This window comes from Aureococcus anophagefferens, assembly GCF_000186865.1.
Source record: "Aureococcus anophagefferens unplaced genomic scaffold AURANscaffold_11, whole genome shotgun sequence".
In the NCBI taxonomy this organism is placed as follows: domain Eukaryota; class Pelagophyceae; order Pelagomonadales; family Pelagomonadaceae; genus Aureococcus; species Aureococcus anophagefferens.
The window spans coordinates 992,678-1,004,686 of record NW_008705571.1 but is presented as its reverse complement, the minus strand read 5'-3'; the positions used below and the strand labels follow the sequence as shown (position 1 = coordinate 1,004,686).

The 12,009-nt window shown below is 73.2% G+C and overlaps 1 protein-coding gene across 1 annotated transcript in view; it reads left to right on the top strand.

Annotated features, from left to right (window-relative positions):
- The window catches only part of AURANDRAFT_64749 (hypothetical protein), a gene marked incomplete at both ends in the record, with an annotated part of 15,146 nt that extends 3,182 nt beyond the window's left edge, over positions 1–11,964 (top strand). Inside the window, 7 exons of the mRNA XM_009039457.1 lie at positions 1,017–1,611; positions 1,665–2,304; positions 2,736–4,511; positions 5,810–5,951; positions 6,040–8,888; positions 9,577–9,729; positions 10,224–11,964. Of these exons, the coding sequence (XP_009037705.1) occupies positions 1,017–1,611; positions 1,665–2,304; positions 2,736–4,511; positions 5,810–5,951; positions 6,040–8,888; positions 9,577–9,729; positions 10,224–11,964 (7,896 nt within the window). The remainder of the gene's footprint in view (positions 1–1,016; positions 1,612–1,664; positions 2,305–2,735; positions 4,512–5,809; positions 5,952–6,039; positions 8,889–9,576; positions 9,730–10,223) is intronic.
- Positions 11,965–12,009: the final 45 nt, after the last annotated feature.

Below are 12,009 nucleotides of genomic sequence, written 5' to 3'. Positions count from 1 at the left end.
CGCCGGGCGTGAAGCTCATCGCGCCGTCCTCCGGCGGCGCGGGCGTCGCGAACGTCGCCGGCGGGACGCCCGCGCGCGCGAGCACCGCGCGGCCGTCGCCCCGGGCGACGGCGCCGGACTCGAGCACGCGGAAGACCTCGTCGACGCGGCCGAGGCCCGGCACCTGGTCCAGCACGAGCGCGTCGTTCGCGGACGCGCCCGCGCGCCGCCGCGTGAGCGCGACGGCCGTCGAGTCGCCGCCGCGCCGGAGCGCCGCGCGCGTCTCCGCGGAGACGCGGTTCGACCGCGCCATGGATTGGAGCTCTAACAGGAGGGACATGGACTTGGCGTAGGGCGCGCTCAGGCTCTTGTCCGTGTCGTCGCCGCGCGCCATCGTCTCGACCAAAAGCTCGAAGTGGCGGCCGACCTGGGCGCGGACGACGGCGCTGAGCGCGGCCATGGACTCGGGCGACGCGCCGAGCTCCGACGTGAAGCCGCCGAGCTGCTCCGGCGTCGCGAGGGGCGCGCGGGCGCCGCCGACGGCCGCGCCCGCGTCGCGGAGCAGGGCTTGTAGCTCGCCGCGCGGCACGGCCTCGCCCCACGTCGAGTGGCTCGCGCCGTCGGCGCCCGTGTCGTCGTCGTCGTCGTCGCCCTCGTCGTCGTCGTCGTCGCTGTCGCCGACGGCGAAGTCGCCGTCCTTGAGCTCGTCGTAGGCGCCGTCGCCGTCGTCGCTGTCCAGCGTCTCCTGCAGCCAGGCGCGGTAGAACGCCTCCTCGTCCTCGTCGCCGTCCAAAAAGTCCCGACCGTCGTCGTTCTCGCCGTGGTGCGCCGCCTGGGCCTCGAAGTCGTCCAGGCTCACCGCCATGTTGGTCGAGCCCTGTGTTCAAAATTCGCCAGTGCTGAAGGCACGATGACTTCGATGCAGAACCGAGCTCTCCGAAGCATGGATCTGATCAGGGCTGCTTCGTGAGGCAGTGTTCGGCCGTGTTCGGCAGCGTCGTGAGCGTCGTCGAACAAAATCCATGGGCATCCTCAAGCGCCGGACCCTCATCGTGCCCGGCGCGGCCCTCACGGCCATGCAGAAGCGGCGCAGGAAGCCCCTGCCCTTCAGGCACCTCTTCGTCGGGCCGCCGTCGCCGCTCATGCAGTCGAAGCGGACGAAGCTGCAGCAGCTCTTCTGCGCCTCGAAAAAGGCCGACGCCGTCGTCGAGGCCTTCGCGCCGCCGCCGCCGCCGCGGAGGAAGCGGAGGGTCGCGCGCGCGGTCTTCCGCCCGCTGCCCGCGGGCCCGGCCGCCGTGGCGCCCGCGCGCGGCCGCGCGTTCCTCGAGTTCATGGCCAGGCGCGACAAGGCGCGCAAGCGCAAGGAGGCCGGGCGGCCCTGGCCCTGGTCCAAGGACGCCATCCTGCGCGCGCGCCGGTTCACGAACGTGAAACGCGAGGACGACCGGACGACGCGGTGGCTGCGGGACCACCACGGCGCGGCCCACCGCGACGCCCCGGCGGGCGAGGTGCTGATCAACTGCGCCGTCTTCCGCGCCTTCGGGACCGTCGCCCACGCGGAGCGCTACGGCTGGCGCGCGTCGTTCGACGCGGACGCGTGCCTCGGCGCCGCGGAGGCCTGCTGGCGCGCGGGTCCGCGAAACGGCGTCCCGCGGGTGCCCGAGGTCCACCGCCGCGCGTCGTAGGCCTCCACGCGTTCACGCGGGCTTACCGGCGGCCGCTCTTCAACGCGGAGCGGGGCGTCGGCGCGTCGGCGCCGCCGCGGGGCGCCTACGAGCGCGCCGCGCGCCGCGTCGCGGACCTCGCGGCGGCGCTCCCGCGGCTGCCCGCGGCGAGGACGTCGTGGCGCGACTTCGCGGGCGCGCTCCGCGGCGTCCGGGGCTTCGGGGGCTCGGGCTTCATGGCCAAGGAGCTGCTCCTCGACGCCGCGTGGTGGCCGTCGGTGGCGGCGCTCGTCGAGGACGCCGGGGACTTCACGCTCGTCGGGCCGGGCGCGCGCCGGGGCCTGAACCGCATCGCGGGGCGGGACGTCGACTGGGGGTCGCGCGGCGCGGAGAGGGCGCTCGCCGAGGCCCGCTTCCTCGAGGAGGTGCGCCTCGTCCACGCGTTCTGCGTCCGCGAGAAGCCCGCGTGGTGCGCGGCCCGAAACATCGACATCCACGACGTCCAGTTCCAGCTCTGCGAGTTCGACAAGTACGAGCGCGTCAAGAGCGCGAAGTACTGCAGCGCGATCCTCAAGTACGAGCCCCTCGCGAGCTACGCGTTCGCCGCGCTCCCGAAGCCGCCCTGCCGCGACTTCGAGCACCACGTGGCGATTCCGAAGAGGTAAAAAGGAGGGAAAAGGGGGGATAGTTCGTGGGAACTTTAGTCCTATGGGGAGGGGCTGCGGATAAAAAGGGAAACATGGCGATGACGTAAGGATCTTTCCCAGCACTTGAGGCTCCGGGCAATTCAAGCGAGCTCGAGCTCGAAGCGCCAACACAAGGTTTTTGAGCGCGGCGCCAAGCCGCGCGCGCGCAGGCCTGCGCTCCCTCCTCGGGCCGCTCCCTCCGCCGCGAGTCGCTCGCCGGTCCCTCCATCACTCGAAGGGGCGCGACGCACTCGCAGTTGCTTCTCCCGGGCGCCGGGAAGGTTCGCCGCCGAAACCGTCGCGCTCGCGCTCGCGCGCTTGCGTTCCCACCGGCGCCGCGGCACCAAAACCGTCGCGAACCTCGAGGACGACCCCGGGGACGCCGCGTTTCACCGCCGCGCGCTAGGAAACCGTGGTCCCAGGAACCCGAGACTTGCTCGATGCTCTCGGGTTTGGGCTTTCGAAATATGTTTGGCGCGTCGTCGTCGAAGGCGGCGCCGCGCCCGTCCTGCGGGGGCGCGTCGACGGCGAGCTACCCCGACGTGCTGCGGCGCGTCGCGGCGGCGACGCGGCCGCGCGACGGCGGCTCGCCGAGCGGCGAGTCGGACGCGTCGGCGACGTCGGCGGCGATGGTCACGCAGGAGGAGGACGACCCGGCGCTCCCCGGCGACTCGCCGCTCTGGGAGTTCCTCGGCGCCCTCGTGCGCGCCGAGGCGGCCATCCTCGGCGACGCCGCGGACGAGGAGCGGCGGCGGCTCGACGCGACGCCCGGCCCGCGGGGCAAGGCCGCGTCGCTGAGCCCGCTGTCGAGCCTCGAGGCCGCGCGGCGCGCGAGCGGCCACCAGTTCCTCAACGCGCCGGAGCCGACCGAGGAGCGGCCGCGGAAGCGCCAGCGCGTGACCTTCGCGTCGAGCGAGCTCTCCGCGCTCGACTTCGGCGCGCCGCGCGAGGCGCCGCCGGCCGACGCCGCGGCGCCGCGGCCCGAGGCCGCGCCGAGCGACGACCAGGCCGCGGGCCTCCTCGAGCACCTCCACGAGGCCCTGAGCCGCGCCGACGCCGTGGGCGCGCTCGTCGCCGCGGGCGACGCGCGGACGCGCGACGGCGTGCGGTCCGTCGCTGCCGCGCTCGGCGCCGAGGCGGCGCGGCCCGGCGCGGGGCGGCGCGCCGCGCGCGCGGCCGCGTTCCTGCGCGACGAGGTGGCGCTCCTCCTCGGCGGCGGCGGCGAGTCCGAGCTCGAGGGCCGCCACGCGGAGGCGCTCAGCTCGCTCGTGCGCCGCGAGCTCAAGAGCCTGCTCAACGAGGCCGTCGCCATCGTCCACGGCACGGGCTCCGTGCGCTTCAACTTCGACGACCCGGCGGCGCTGCTCCACCGGGCCCTCCGGGCCCTCCACGACGGCGGCGGGCCGGCCTGGGCGACGGAGCTCCGCGCCGCGCGGTGCGCGGCCGGCGGGCCCCTCGCGTTCGAGGGCGAGGACGAGGCCAAGGACGTGCTGAGCCTCGCCGCGGCCCACGGCTTCGCGCTCTCCGTCTTCACGCAGTCGGCGGTCCGCGCGAAGCTCGCCTCCGGCGGCTTCGACCGCCTCGAGGCGCTCGCGGGCCGCGTCCGCGGCGCGGACGCGCCCCGGGCGGCGGACGCGCCCGGCGACGACGCGGCCGCGCCGGCGTCGGAGGCGGCGACGCGGGTCGACGCGGACGCGGAGGCGGAGGCGCCGGCGGCGCCCGCGGCGGCGGCGCCGCTGTCGCCCGGCGGCGGCGACGCGGCCGCGGCCGCGCCCGCGGGCCTCTTCTCGCCCGGCGGCGGCGGCGCCGCGCCCGCGGGCGCGCCGGAGACGCCCGCGGCGGGCCCGCTCGCGCCGCTGGGGCCGGGCCCCGGCGGCGCGTCGCCGCGGCCGGCGGCGACGCCCCGGACGCCCATGGAGAGCGCGACCGCGCGCCTCGCGTGCCTCGCGCCGCTCCGCGACGCGCGCGCGCTCCGCGGCGCGCTGCTCGCGGCCGCGCCGGCGGCCCACGCGTCCGCGGCCGACGCCATCGCCCACCTCACGGCCCTCCGCGACGCCGCGGCCGCCGCGGCCGCCGCGGCCGGCTCCAAGAAGAAGCGCAAGAAGCGCAAGCGCGACAAGCAGAAGCCCCTCTTCGACGACCTCGCGAACAGCGGCGTCTTCCTCTTCCCGGAGATCGCCGCGTTCCCGGCCGAGGCCGACTAGGCCCCGAACCTCGCTTCGACCCGCCTCGCTACCGCTCCTAACTCGACGCGCCCTCACTCGTTCGTGTCGTCGTCCTCCTCGTCGCTCGTGTCGTCCGGGTCGTCGTCCCAGGGCATCCAGGGCCGCTTCTTGCGGGCCTTGAGCCAGGCGACGGCGCGGTCGACGGCCTCGGCGTCGAAACCGCGGCCCGCGGGGACGACGTCGACCTGGCTGTCGTCCGTGGACCCGTTGACGAGGTCCACGAGGCCCATGCGGTCGTCGCCGCCGGTCACGTAGAGCCGCGGCCAGGACCGGATCTCCTTGTGCTTCTCGTTGGGCGTCATCGCGCCGCCCTTCTTGCCGACGAGCGACGGCTCCTCCGCCGCGGGCGTGTCGTAGGGCGCGTAGTCGAAGCACGCGGCCGCGCGGACGCGCTTCCGGCACTCCTTCATGGCGTTGGCGACGCCGGGCAGGAGCCGCGCGCCCTCGCCGCGGCCGACGAGGACGACCTGGTCCGCGCGGTGCAGCGCGAAGCGGACGGCGCCGCGCATGTCGTCGGCCCGGAAGTCGGCCGCGTCGCCGGGCGGCGGGTGCGCCGTCGCGGCGCCCGTGCCCTCGTAGTCCAGGAAGACGGCGGGCACGTGCTTCTCGAGCATGAGGCGCGTCGCGACCGCGCGGAGGAGCGGGCACGCGCTCGCGGGCTCGGCGCCGGCGCAGTAGACCGCCATGAGGTGCCAGCGGTGCTGCTCCTTGCACTTCTTTGTCGACGAGCCCGCGGGCAGCACGACCGTCAGCGGGAACTTGCAGCGCGCGTGGCCGCCCCGGTTGACGGCGCTCACGTCGACGACCGCGGGCGCCCACGCGTCCGGCGACCACCGCGTGAGCGGCTCGACGGCGCGGCGCTTCGTCGGCAGCATCTCCATGAGCACCTTGGCGCTGCACCACCCGGCGTGGGGCGGCGCGAGGCGGCAGCGGTACGTGCCGTCGGACGCGCGCTTCGTCTCCTCGACGACGACGAGCGCGGCCCTGGGGATGAGGCCGAGCTTCGTCGAGGAGAGCTCGATGCCCGCGCGGACCGTGACGCCGTTCTTACCGACGCATTCGTGGGTGGCGAAGCCGCGCTGGTACGTGTCGTTGGGGTCCGGGCTCACGTCCCACTCCGGCGGGACGCCCATCGGGACGGGGCAGCCTCTTCCGATTGTCGGGAGGGGGCACGGCAACGGCATCATTGAAGGGTATCGTTGAACATCATAGATTCTTCAAAGAGACTGTTTCGCTAGCGCAATCCGCGTGACAGGCTGCCCTGTCGCATGCCCGAGGTCGACGAGGAGATCCTCGACGTCTTCGCGCTCCTCTCGGGCCGGCGGAAGATCCGGACGCGCCTCGACGGCTACGCGCTCGGCGTCGCCGTGCTCCTGATCTACGCGACGGCGAACACGGTCTTCTTCGCCGGCGCCTGTTACCGCACCTTCGGCGTCTAGGACCATGTGGCGCCTCGTCCTCCTCGCCGCGCCGCTGGTCGCCGAGGACCACCACGGCCGCTGGCTGCGGAGGCTCGAGGCGGACCCGGCCCACGCCTGCGCGCCCGAGCGGCTCCGGGAGCTCCGGGAGCTGGCGGCCGCGGGCGCCGTCCGCGCGGACGTCGTCGAGGAGATCCGCACGCCCCGGGACCGGACGGCGAAAGGCGCCCGGCCCGAGCGGCGCCAGACCATCCTCATGGACGACGACGCCGGCGGGGCGACGGCCTTCGAGTGCCGCGAGGGCGGCGCCGCGACGGCGCGGCCCGGCCGCCGCCGCGCGCACCGCGGGTCGTCCGCGTCGCAGCACGCCGTGTCGCGCCTCGACGACAAGTACACGAAGCGCGTCGTCGGCGAAAAGACGCTGCTCATCTCCGTGATCTGCCCGTCGAGCAGCGACTGCGACAGCGCCTACGACTACGAGATGATCGAGTCCGCGCACGGCGGCGACGTCTTCGCGTACCTGGACGAGGTCGTGGACCTGGCCAACGACTTCTACGCCGAGGCGTCCTGGGGCAACTTCTCGCTCGCCGTGACCTACACGCCCATCCTCGAGGTCGACTACGACCAGTCCACGTGCGACGACAACGACGAGATCGACTGGCTCGGCGGCGGCTACGACGGCGACCCGGACGCGTTCGACGTCATGGCGGCGACGGCGTCCCTCGCGGCGGGCTACGACCGCGAGGACTACGACTTCAACGTCGTCGTCATCCCCTACTGCCAGGGGAACGGCGCCGCGGGCACGGGCTACGTCTCGCAGGCGGGCGCGTTCCTCAACCTCGCGGCCTACAACTACGACCCGTCGTTCATCCACGAGCTCGGCCACAACTTCGGCGCGAACCACGCGTCCTACGTCGACAACGACAGCGACAACCTCGGCGGGAAGAACGCGTGGTACTCCGACGACGACGACTGGATCGAGTACGGCAACCTCTACTCGCCCATGGGCGGCGGCGGCGTCGAGGACGGCGACCTGAGCAACCACTTCACCGTCGAGGGCAAGCTCATCTTCGACTGGCTCACGAACAGGTACGTCGACTACGTCGAGCCCTACGACGCGTCCGAGACGCCGCTCTGCAACCCGTGCGTCTCCGTGATCCAGGCGACGGACTCGGGCACGCTGGCCCCCGACGACCCCGTCGCGGTGCAGATCTCCACGGCGACGGAGGATCTCTACCTCTTCGTGGAGTACCGCTCCCAGTACTCCGGCGCGCTCATGACCTACTCGAGCTACAGCTCGAACTCGGGCATGACGGGCAACTTCGGCAACTCGCGCGTCGTCGACTGCGAGCCCTCGACCGATCTCCTCACCGACGCCATGTGCACGAGCGGCGAGAACATGCAGCTCGACGTCGGCGACGAGGCGACGTCGCGGCCCATCTCCGTCTACTTTGAAGTCGTCGGCTCGCACCTCGAGGTGTCGGTCTACTCGAGCGACACGCCGCGGCCGACGCTGTCCATGGCGCCGACGACGGCCGCCCCGACGCAGTCCCCCTCCAAGGAGGACGACCAGTGCGGCAAGGAGAAGTACTGCTGCGACTTCGTCGACATCGACGGCTACCAGCGCTTCTACAAGGTCCGCGACGTCACGGGCGAGCTCTACTGCTGCTCCTCCAAGTGCACGTTCGTCAACTCCCAGAACTACTACCTCCAGTACGTCGCCGCCGGCGGCGACTACTACGTGATGACGTCCGAGCCCTGCTTCGAGAGCGGCACGCTGTCCTACATCGAGGGGCCCATCACGACGGACGAGATGGAGGCCTACTGCGACCTCAACCAGCCGACGCCCGCGCCCGTCGGCTGCACGGCGGACTCGACGTCCTGGTACAAGGACGGGTCGCCGGACAAGGACTGCGCCTGGGTCGCGGGCGACCTCGGCCGCTGCGACTCCAAGGAGGACGCCGCCGGCGTGCTCGCGGAGGTCGGCTGCTACGCGACGTGCAACGAGTGCACGCCGCCGGACCCGTCGCCGACGCCCATGCCCGTCGAGTCCTCGGACCCGGCGCCGACGCCGAGGCCCACCGCGGGCCACGCGTGCGTCGCCGACTCGGCGTCGTGGTACAAGAGCGGCAAGCCCGACAAGGACTGCGCCTGGGTCGCCGAGGACCTGGAGCGGTGCGACTCCAAGGAGGACGACGCGGGCGTGCTCGCGTCCGTGGGCTGCGACGCGACGTGCTACGAGTGCACGCCGGACGAGACGGACGACCCCCCGACGCCGCGGCCGACGATCATCTACACCATCACGCGGGCCCCGACGTCCCTGACCTGCGAGTGCGACGACAAGGGCGTCTGCGACGACGACGGCTGCTACGAGCCGGAGCCCGGCGGCGACTGCGACAACGGCACGCCGCCGCGGCGCGACCTCTGCGCGGACACGTGCGAGGCGTGCGGCGTCGCCGACACGACGTCCACGGTCACGGGCGAGATCGAGATCTCGGGCGAGGACGAGGCGTGGGCCGAGGAGCACAGCGAGGAGATCGAGGAGGCCATCTGCTACGCGGCGGAGACGGACGCGGACGAGGTCACGATCTCCTTCGCGGCCGAGACGCGGCGGCGCCGCCTCGACGACGACCCCGAGCTCTTCATCTTCTACGTCATCACGGAGGAGTCGTCCGACGCCGCCGCCGCCATCTACGAGCGCATGGCCGCGCTCGAGCCCGCCGACTTCGAGGAGCACATCGCGGCGGCCTTCGCGGCCGCGGGAAAAAACGCGAGCGCCCACGCGAACGCGGAGACGATCCAGATCTTCACGCCGCGCCACAACGCGGCCTCCTACGCGCCGACCATGGCCACGTATCTCGACGCCGCGTCCCCGAAATGTTGGGTCGAGCCCGTCGCGGCCGCGCTCGCGCTGACGTCGCTTTTTTCCTAGGCCCTGCCGCGACGACGACGACTGCGCGGAGTCCTGGGTCTGCGAGCAGGACGGCACGTCGCGGCGTCAACTCCGCTTCGGCTACTTCGCGATGACGGGCATCTGCGTCTTCGACGCGCAGCCGAGCGCCGTGCCGACGCCCTTCATCCTCCAGGCGGAACCGGGCGAGACGCGCGGCGCCCGACCATCGCTCGCACATCCCTCCTACGCGACGTAACAACTACGCGACGTAACAAAAAGAGCGCCTCAGCCCAGCCGCGCGAGGAGCCGCGCCAGGCACGCGGCGCCGTCGTTCAGGCGGCGCGCGCGGGCCTCGCCGCGGGGGATGGACTCGTCCAAATCCCGGAGCTCGCCCTTGAGCCGGTCGTGGGCGCCCACGAGGGAGCAGATCGTCTTCTGGAGGTGCTCGATCTCCTTCTTGCAGACGCCGTCGAAGTAGACGTTGTGCTGCCGCCGCGCGGCCGTCGCGAGCGCGGAGAACGCGCGCGGCCCGTAGGCCTCGAAGGCGCCGCGCTGGCCGAGGAGCGCGAGGCGCCGCTTCGCCGCGGCCTGGGGCTGCTCGCGGTGCTGGGCGAGCTCGCGGCGACGCGCGCGGATCGTCTGGAGGTCGAGCGACAGCCGCGCGGCGACGTCTCTCTGCTTCGCGTGGCGCGTCTCCCGCGCGCCCCGCAGGTCGTGGAGCGTCTTCGCGGCGCTCCGGAGCGCCGCGGCGACGTCCTCGCGGCGCGCGGCGACGAGCGCGCGGAACGAGCCGCGCGCGCGCCGCTTCCGCTTCGGGCCGCGGCGCGCGACGTCGCCCCGCTCGGGCGGCGGCACGGGCGTCCGGTGCGCCGCGCCGACCCAGCGGTCCCAGCTCGCGCCGTGCCGCGCCGCGCGCTTGGACCGCCGGCTCGCGGCGCCGAAGGCGAGGCGGTCGTTGCCGCCGAGGAACCTCAGGCACTCGCGCAGCGTCTCCTCGGGCATCGCCGCGCGGCGCGCGCCCTCGCGCCGCGACGCCTCGACGAGCGCGAGGGTCGTCGAGGCGACCTGCCGCCGCAGCGGCGCGGGGAAAGGCACCGTCGCCTCGCCCTCGCTCTCCGACGAGCTGCCGCTGCTGTCCGACGGGGGCAGGCCGCGCGCGAAGGCGTGGGCCGGGAGGTTCCGCGGCGCGTGCGGGTCGCCCCCGCGGTACATGGCGGTGCCGGCCGCGCGAACCCGCTTCTTCCAGAGGCACTCGCTCTCCATGCTGCGGCGTTTTGCACTCCCGGCAGTGGAGCCAGACGATGCTCTCCGCCGCTCGTTTTGAGGAGCCTCAACATAAAATATTAAGTTGCTTGCAGCGAAGGTGCTGCTATATTGAGTCTGGGAGCAGCCCTTCTCTCTCCGCCCTGGGGCATGGCCTGCACCATCGAGTGGTGCGAGCCGGACAAACCGCCACGCTGCTTCAAGTTCGTGCTCCCGAAGCCGACGCCCGTGGGCAAGCTCGTCAAGAAGTGCGCCAAGGCCGCCGGCGCGACGCACGTGAACGTCCAGGTCCGGCCGCGCGGCGGCGGCAATGCCCTTGGCGCCAAGGACCTCGTGCCGAGTGCCACGAACATTTTCTATACAGCCGTGCCCGAAGCCGCGCCCGCAGCCGCGCTGTCCGCATCGGCCGCGCCCGCGGCCGCGCTGTCCACGTCGGCCGCGCCGGCGGCGGCGCCGCCGCCGAAGGCCCACGTCGCGCGCTACGCGAGCTGGCTCCGGGGCCCCGCGGCGCCGCGCGTCGCGTCGTCCGACGAGGCGGCCGTCGTCGCCGCGCTAAGGAAGCGCCAGCCTATCGTCGTCGAAAACAGCAGCCTCACGAAGAGCCTGCGCCACTGGACCTTCCAGTACCTCGCGGACCACAGCGACGGCGACGTGCCGCGGTTCCACACGCACTTCGCGCCGAAGCGGCGCCGCGTCTTCCCGCGCAAGTACGGCAAGAAGCTCATGCCCGGCGAGGCCGCCGCGGAGGAGGGCGGCATCGTCGCAACGACGTTCCGCGACTTCCACGAGCTCCTCAAGGGCGCGCGGCGGAATCCCGCGGAGCCGCTGGCCTACTACTGCCAGCAGACGGTCCTGAGCTACGGCGACCGCGACCCCGACGGCCGGTCGCCGCCGCCGGCGGGCGCCGCGCCCATGTCCGGCGACCACGCCTTCCTGAAGGACCTCTACGAAGCGGACTGGGCCTGGCTCGACCGCGTCACCGCGTGCCTCGGCCCCTTCTTCATGACGTCGCTCTGGTGCGGCGACGGCGCGAGCGCGACGCCCATGCACTACGACTGCAAGGACAACTGGCTCTGCCAGGTCGCGGGCCGCAAGCACGTCCTGCTCTTCCCGCCGGCGCGGTCCTTCGACGTCTACCCCTACCCGCTGGACCACCCGATGACGGAGTTCACGATGGTCGACCTCGAGAAGCCCGACCTGAAGCGCTGGCCCGCCTTCGAGAAGCTGCGCCGCGGCGGCGTCTGGGCGACGCTCGAGCCGGGCGACGCGCTCTTCATCCCGCGGTTCACGTGGCACTACGTCGAGCAGTGCGAGCCCGACGCGGACAACATCTCCGTGAACTTCTGGTTCGGCGGCTACTGCGACAACATGGAGGACCTGCAGGACCTCCACGGCGCCGCCCGGGGCGACGCCGCGCGGGGCCGCTGCGACCTCGCGACGCGGCGGATCCTCGCGCACCGCCTCACGGAGTGGATCGCGAAGGCGAGCCTCGCCCCCGTGGACATCGAGCCCCACGAGTTCCTGACGACCTGGGCGAAACGCGGCGCGCGCGTCTTCGAGGTCCCGCTCTACCGGAATCTGCGCCAGTTCGCGGCGGACCTCGTCGCGCGGATGGCGCCGATCGTCGACGGCGAGGCCAACTTCTTCGACCTACTCCGGGACATGTGCAAGGACGGGCGGCTCCACCCGGGCCCGCCGGCCTTCACCGTCGTCGCCTCGGGCGAGGAGAACCGGAACACGCCGCGCGACGCGCTCCCCGCGAAGCTCCGGGGGCTCCTGCGCGCGGACGCGGCGCGGTCCGACTCCGAGGACGACTTCGCGGGCCTCGACGGCTAGGGCGGACGTTCTAAGGTGAAATAAGAGAGCGCCGCGCAGCTCCAC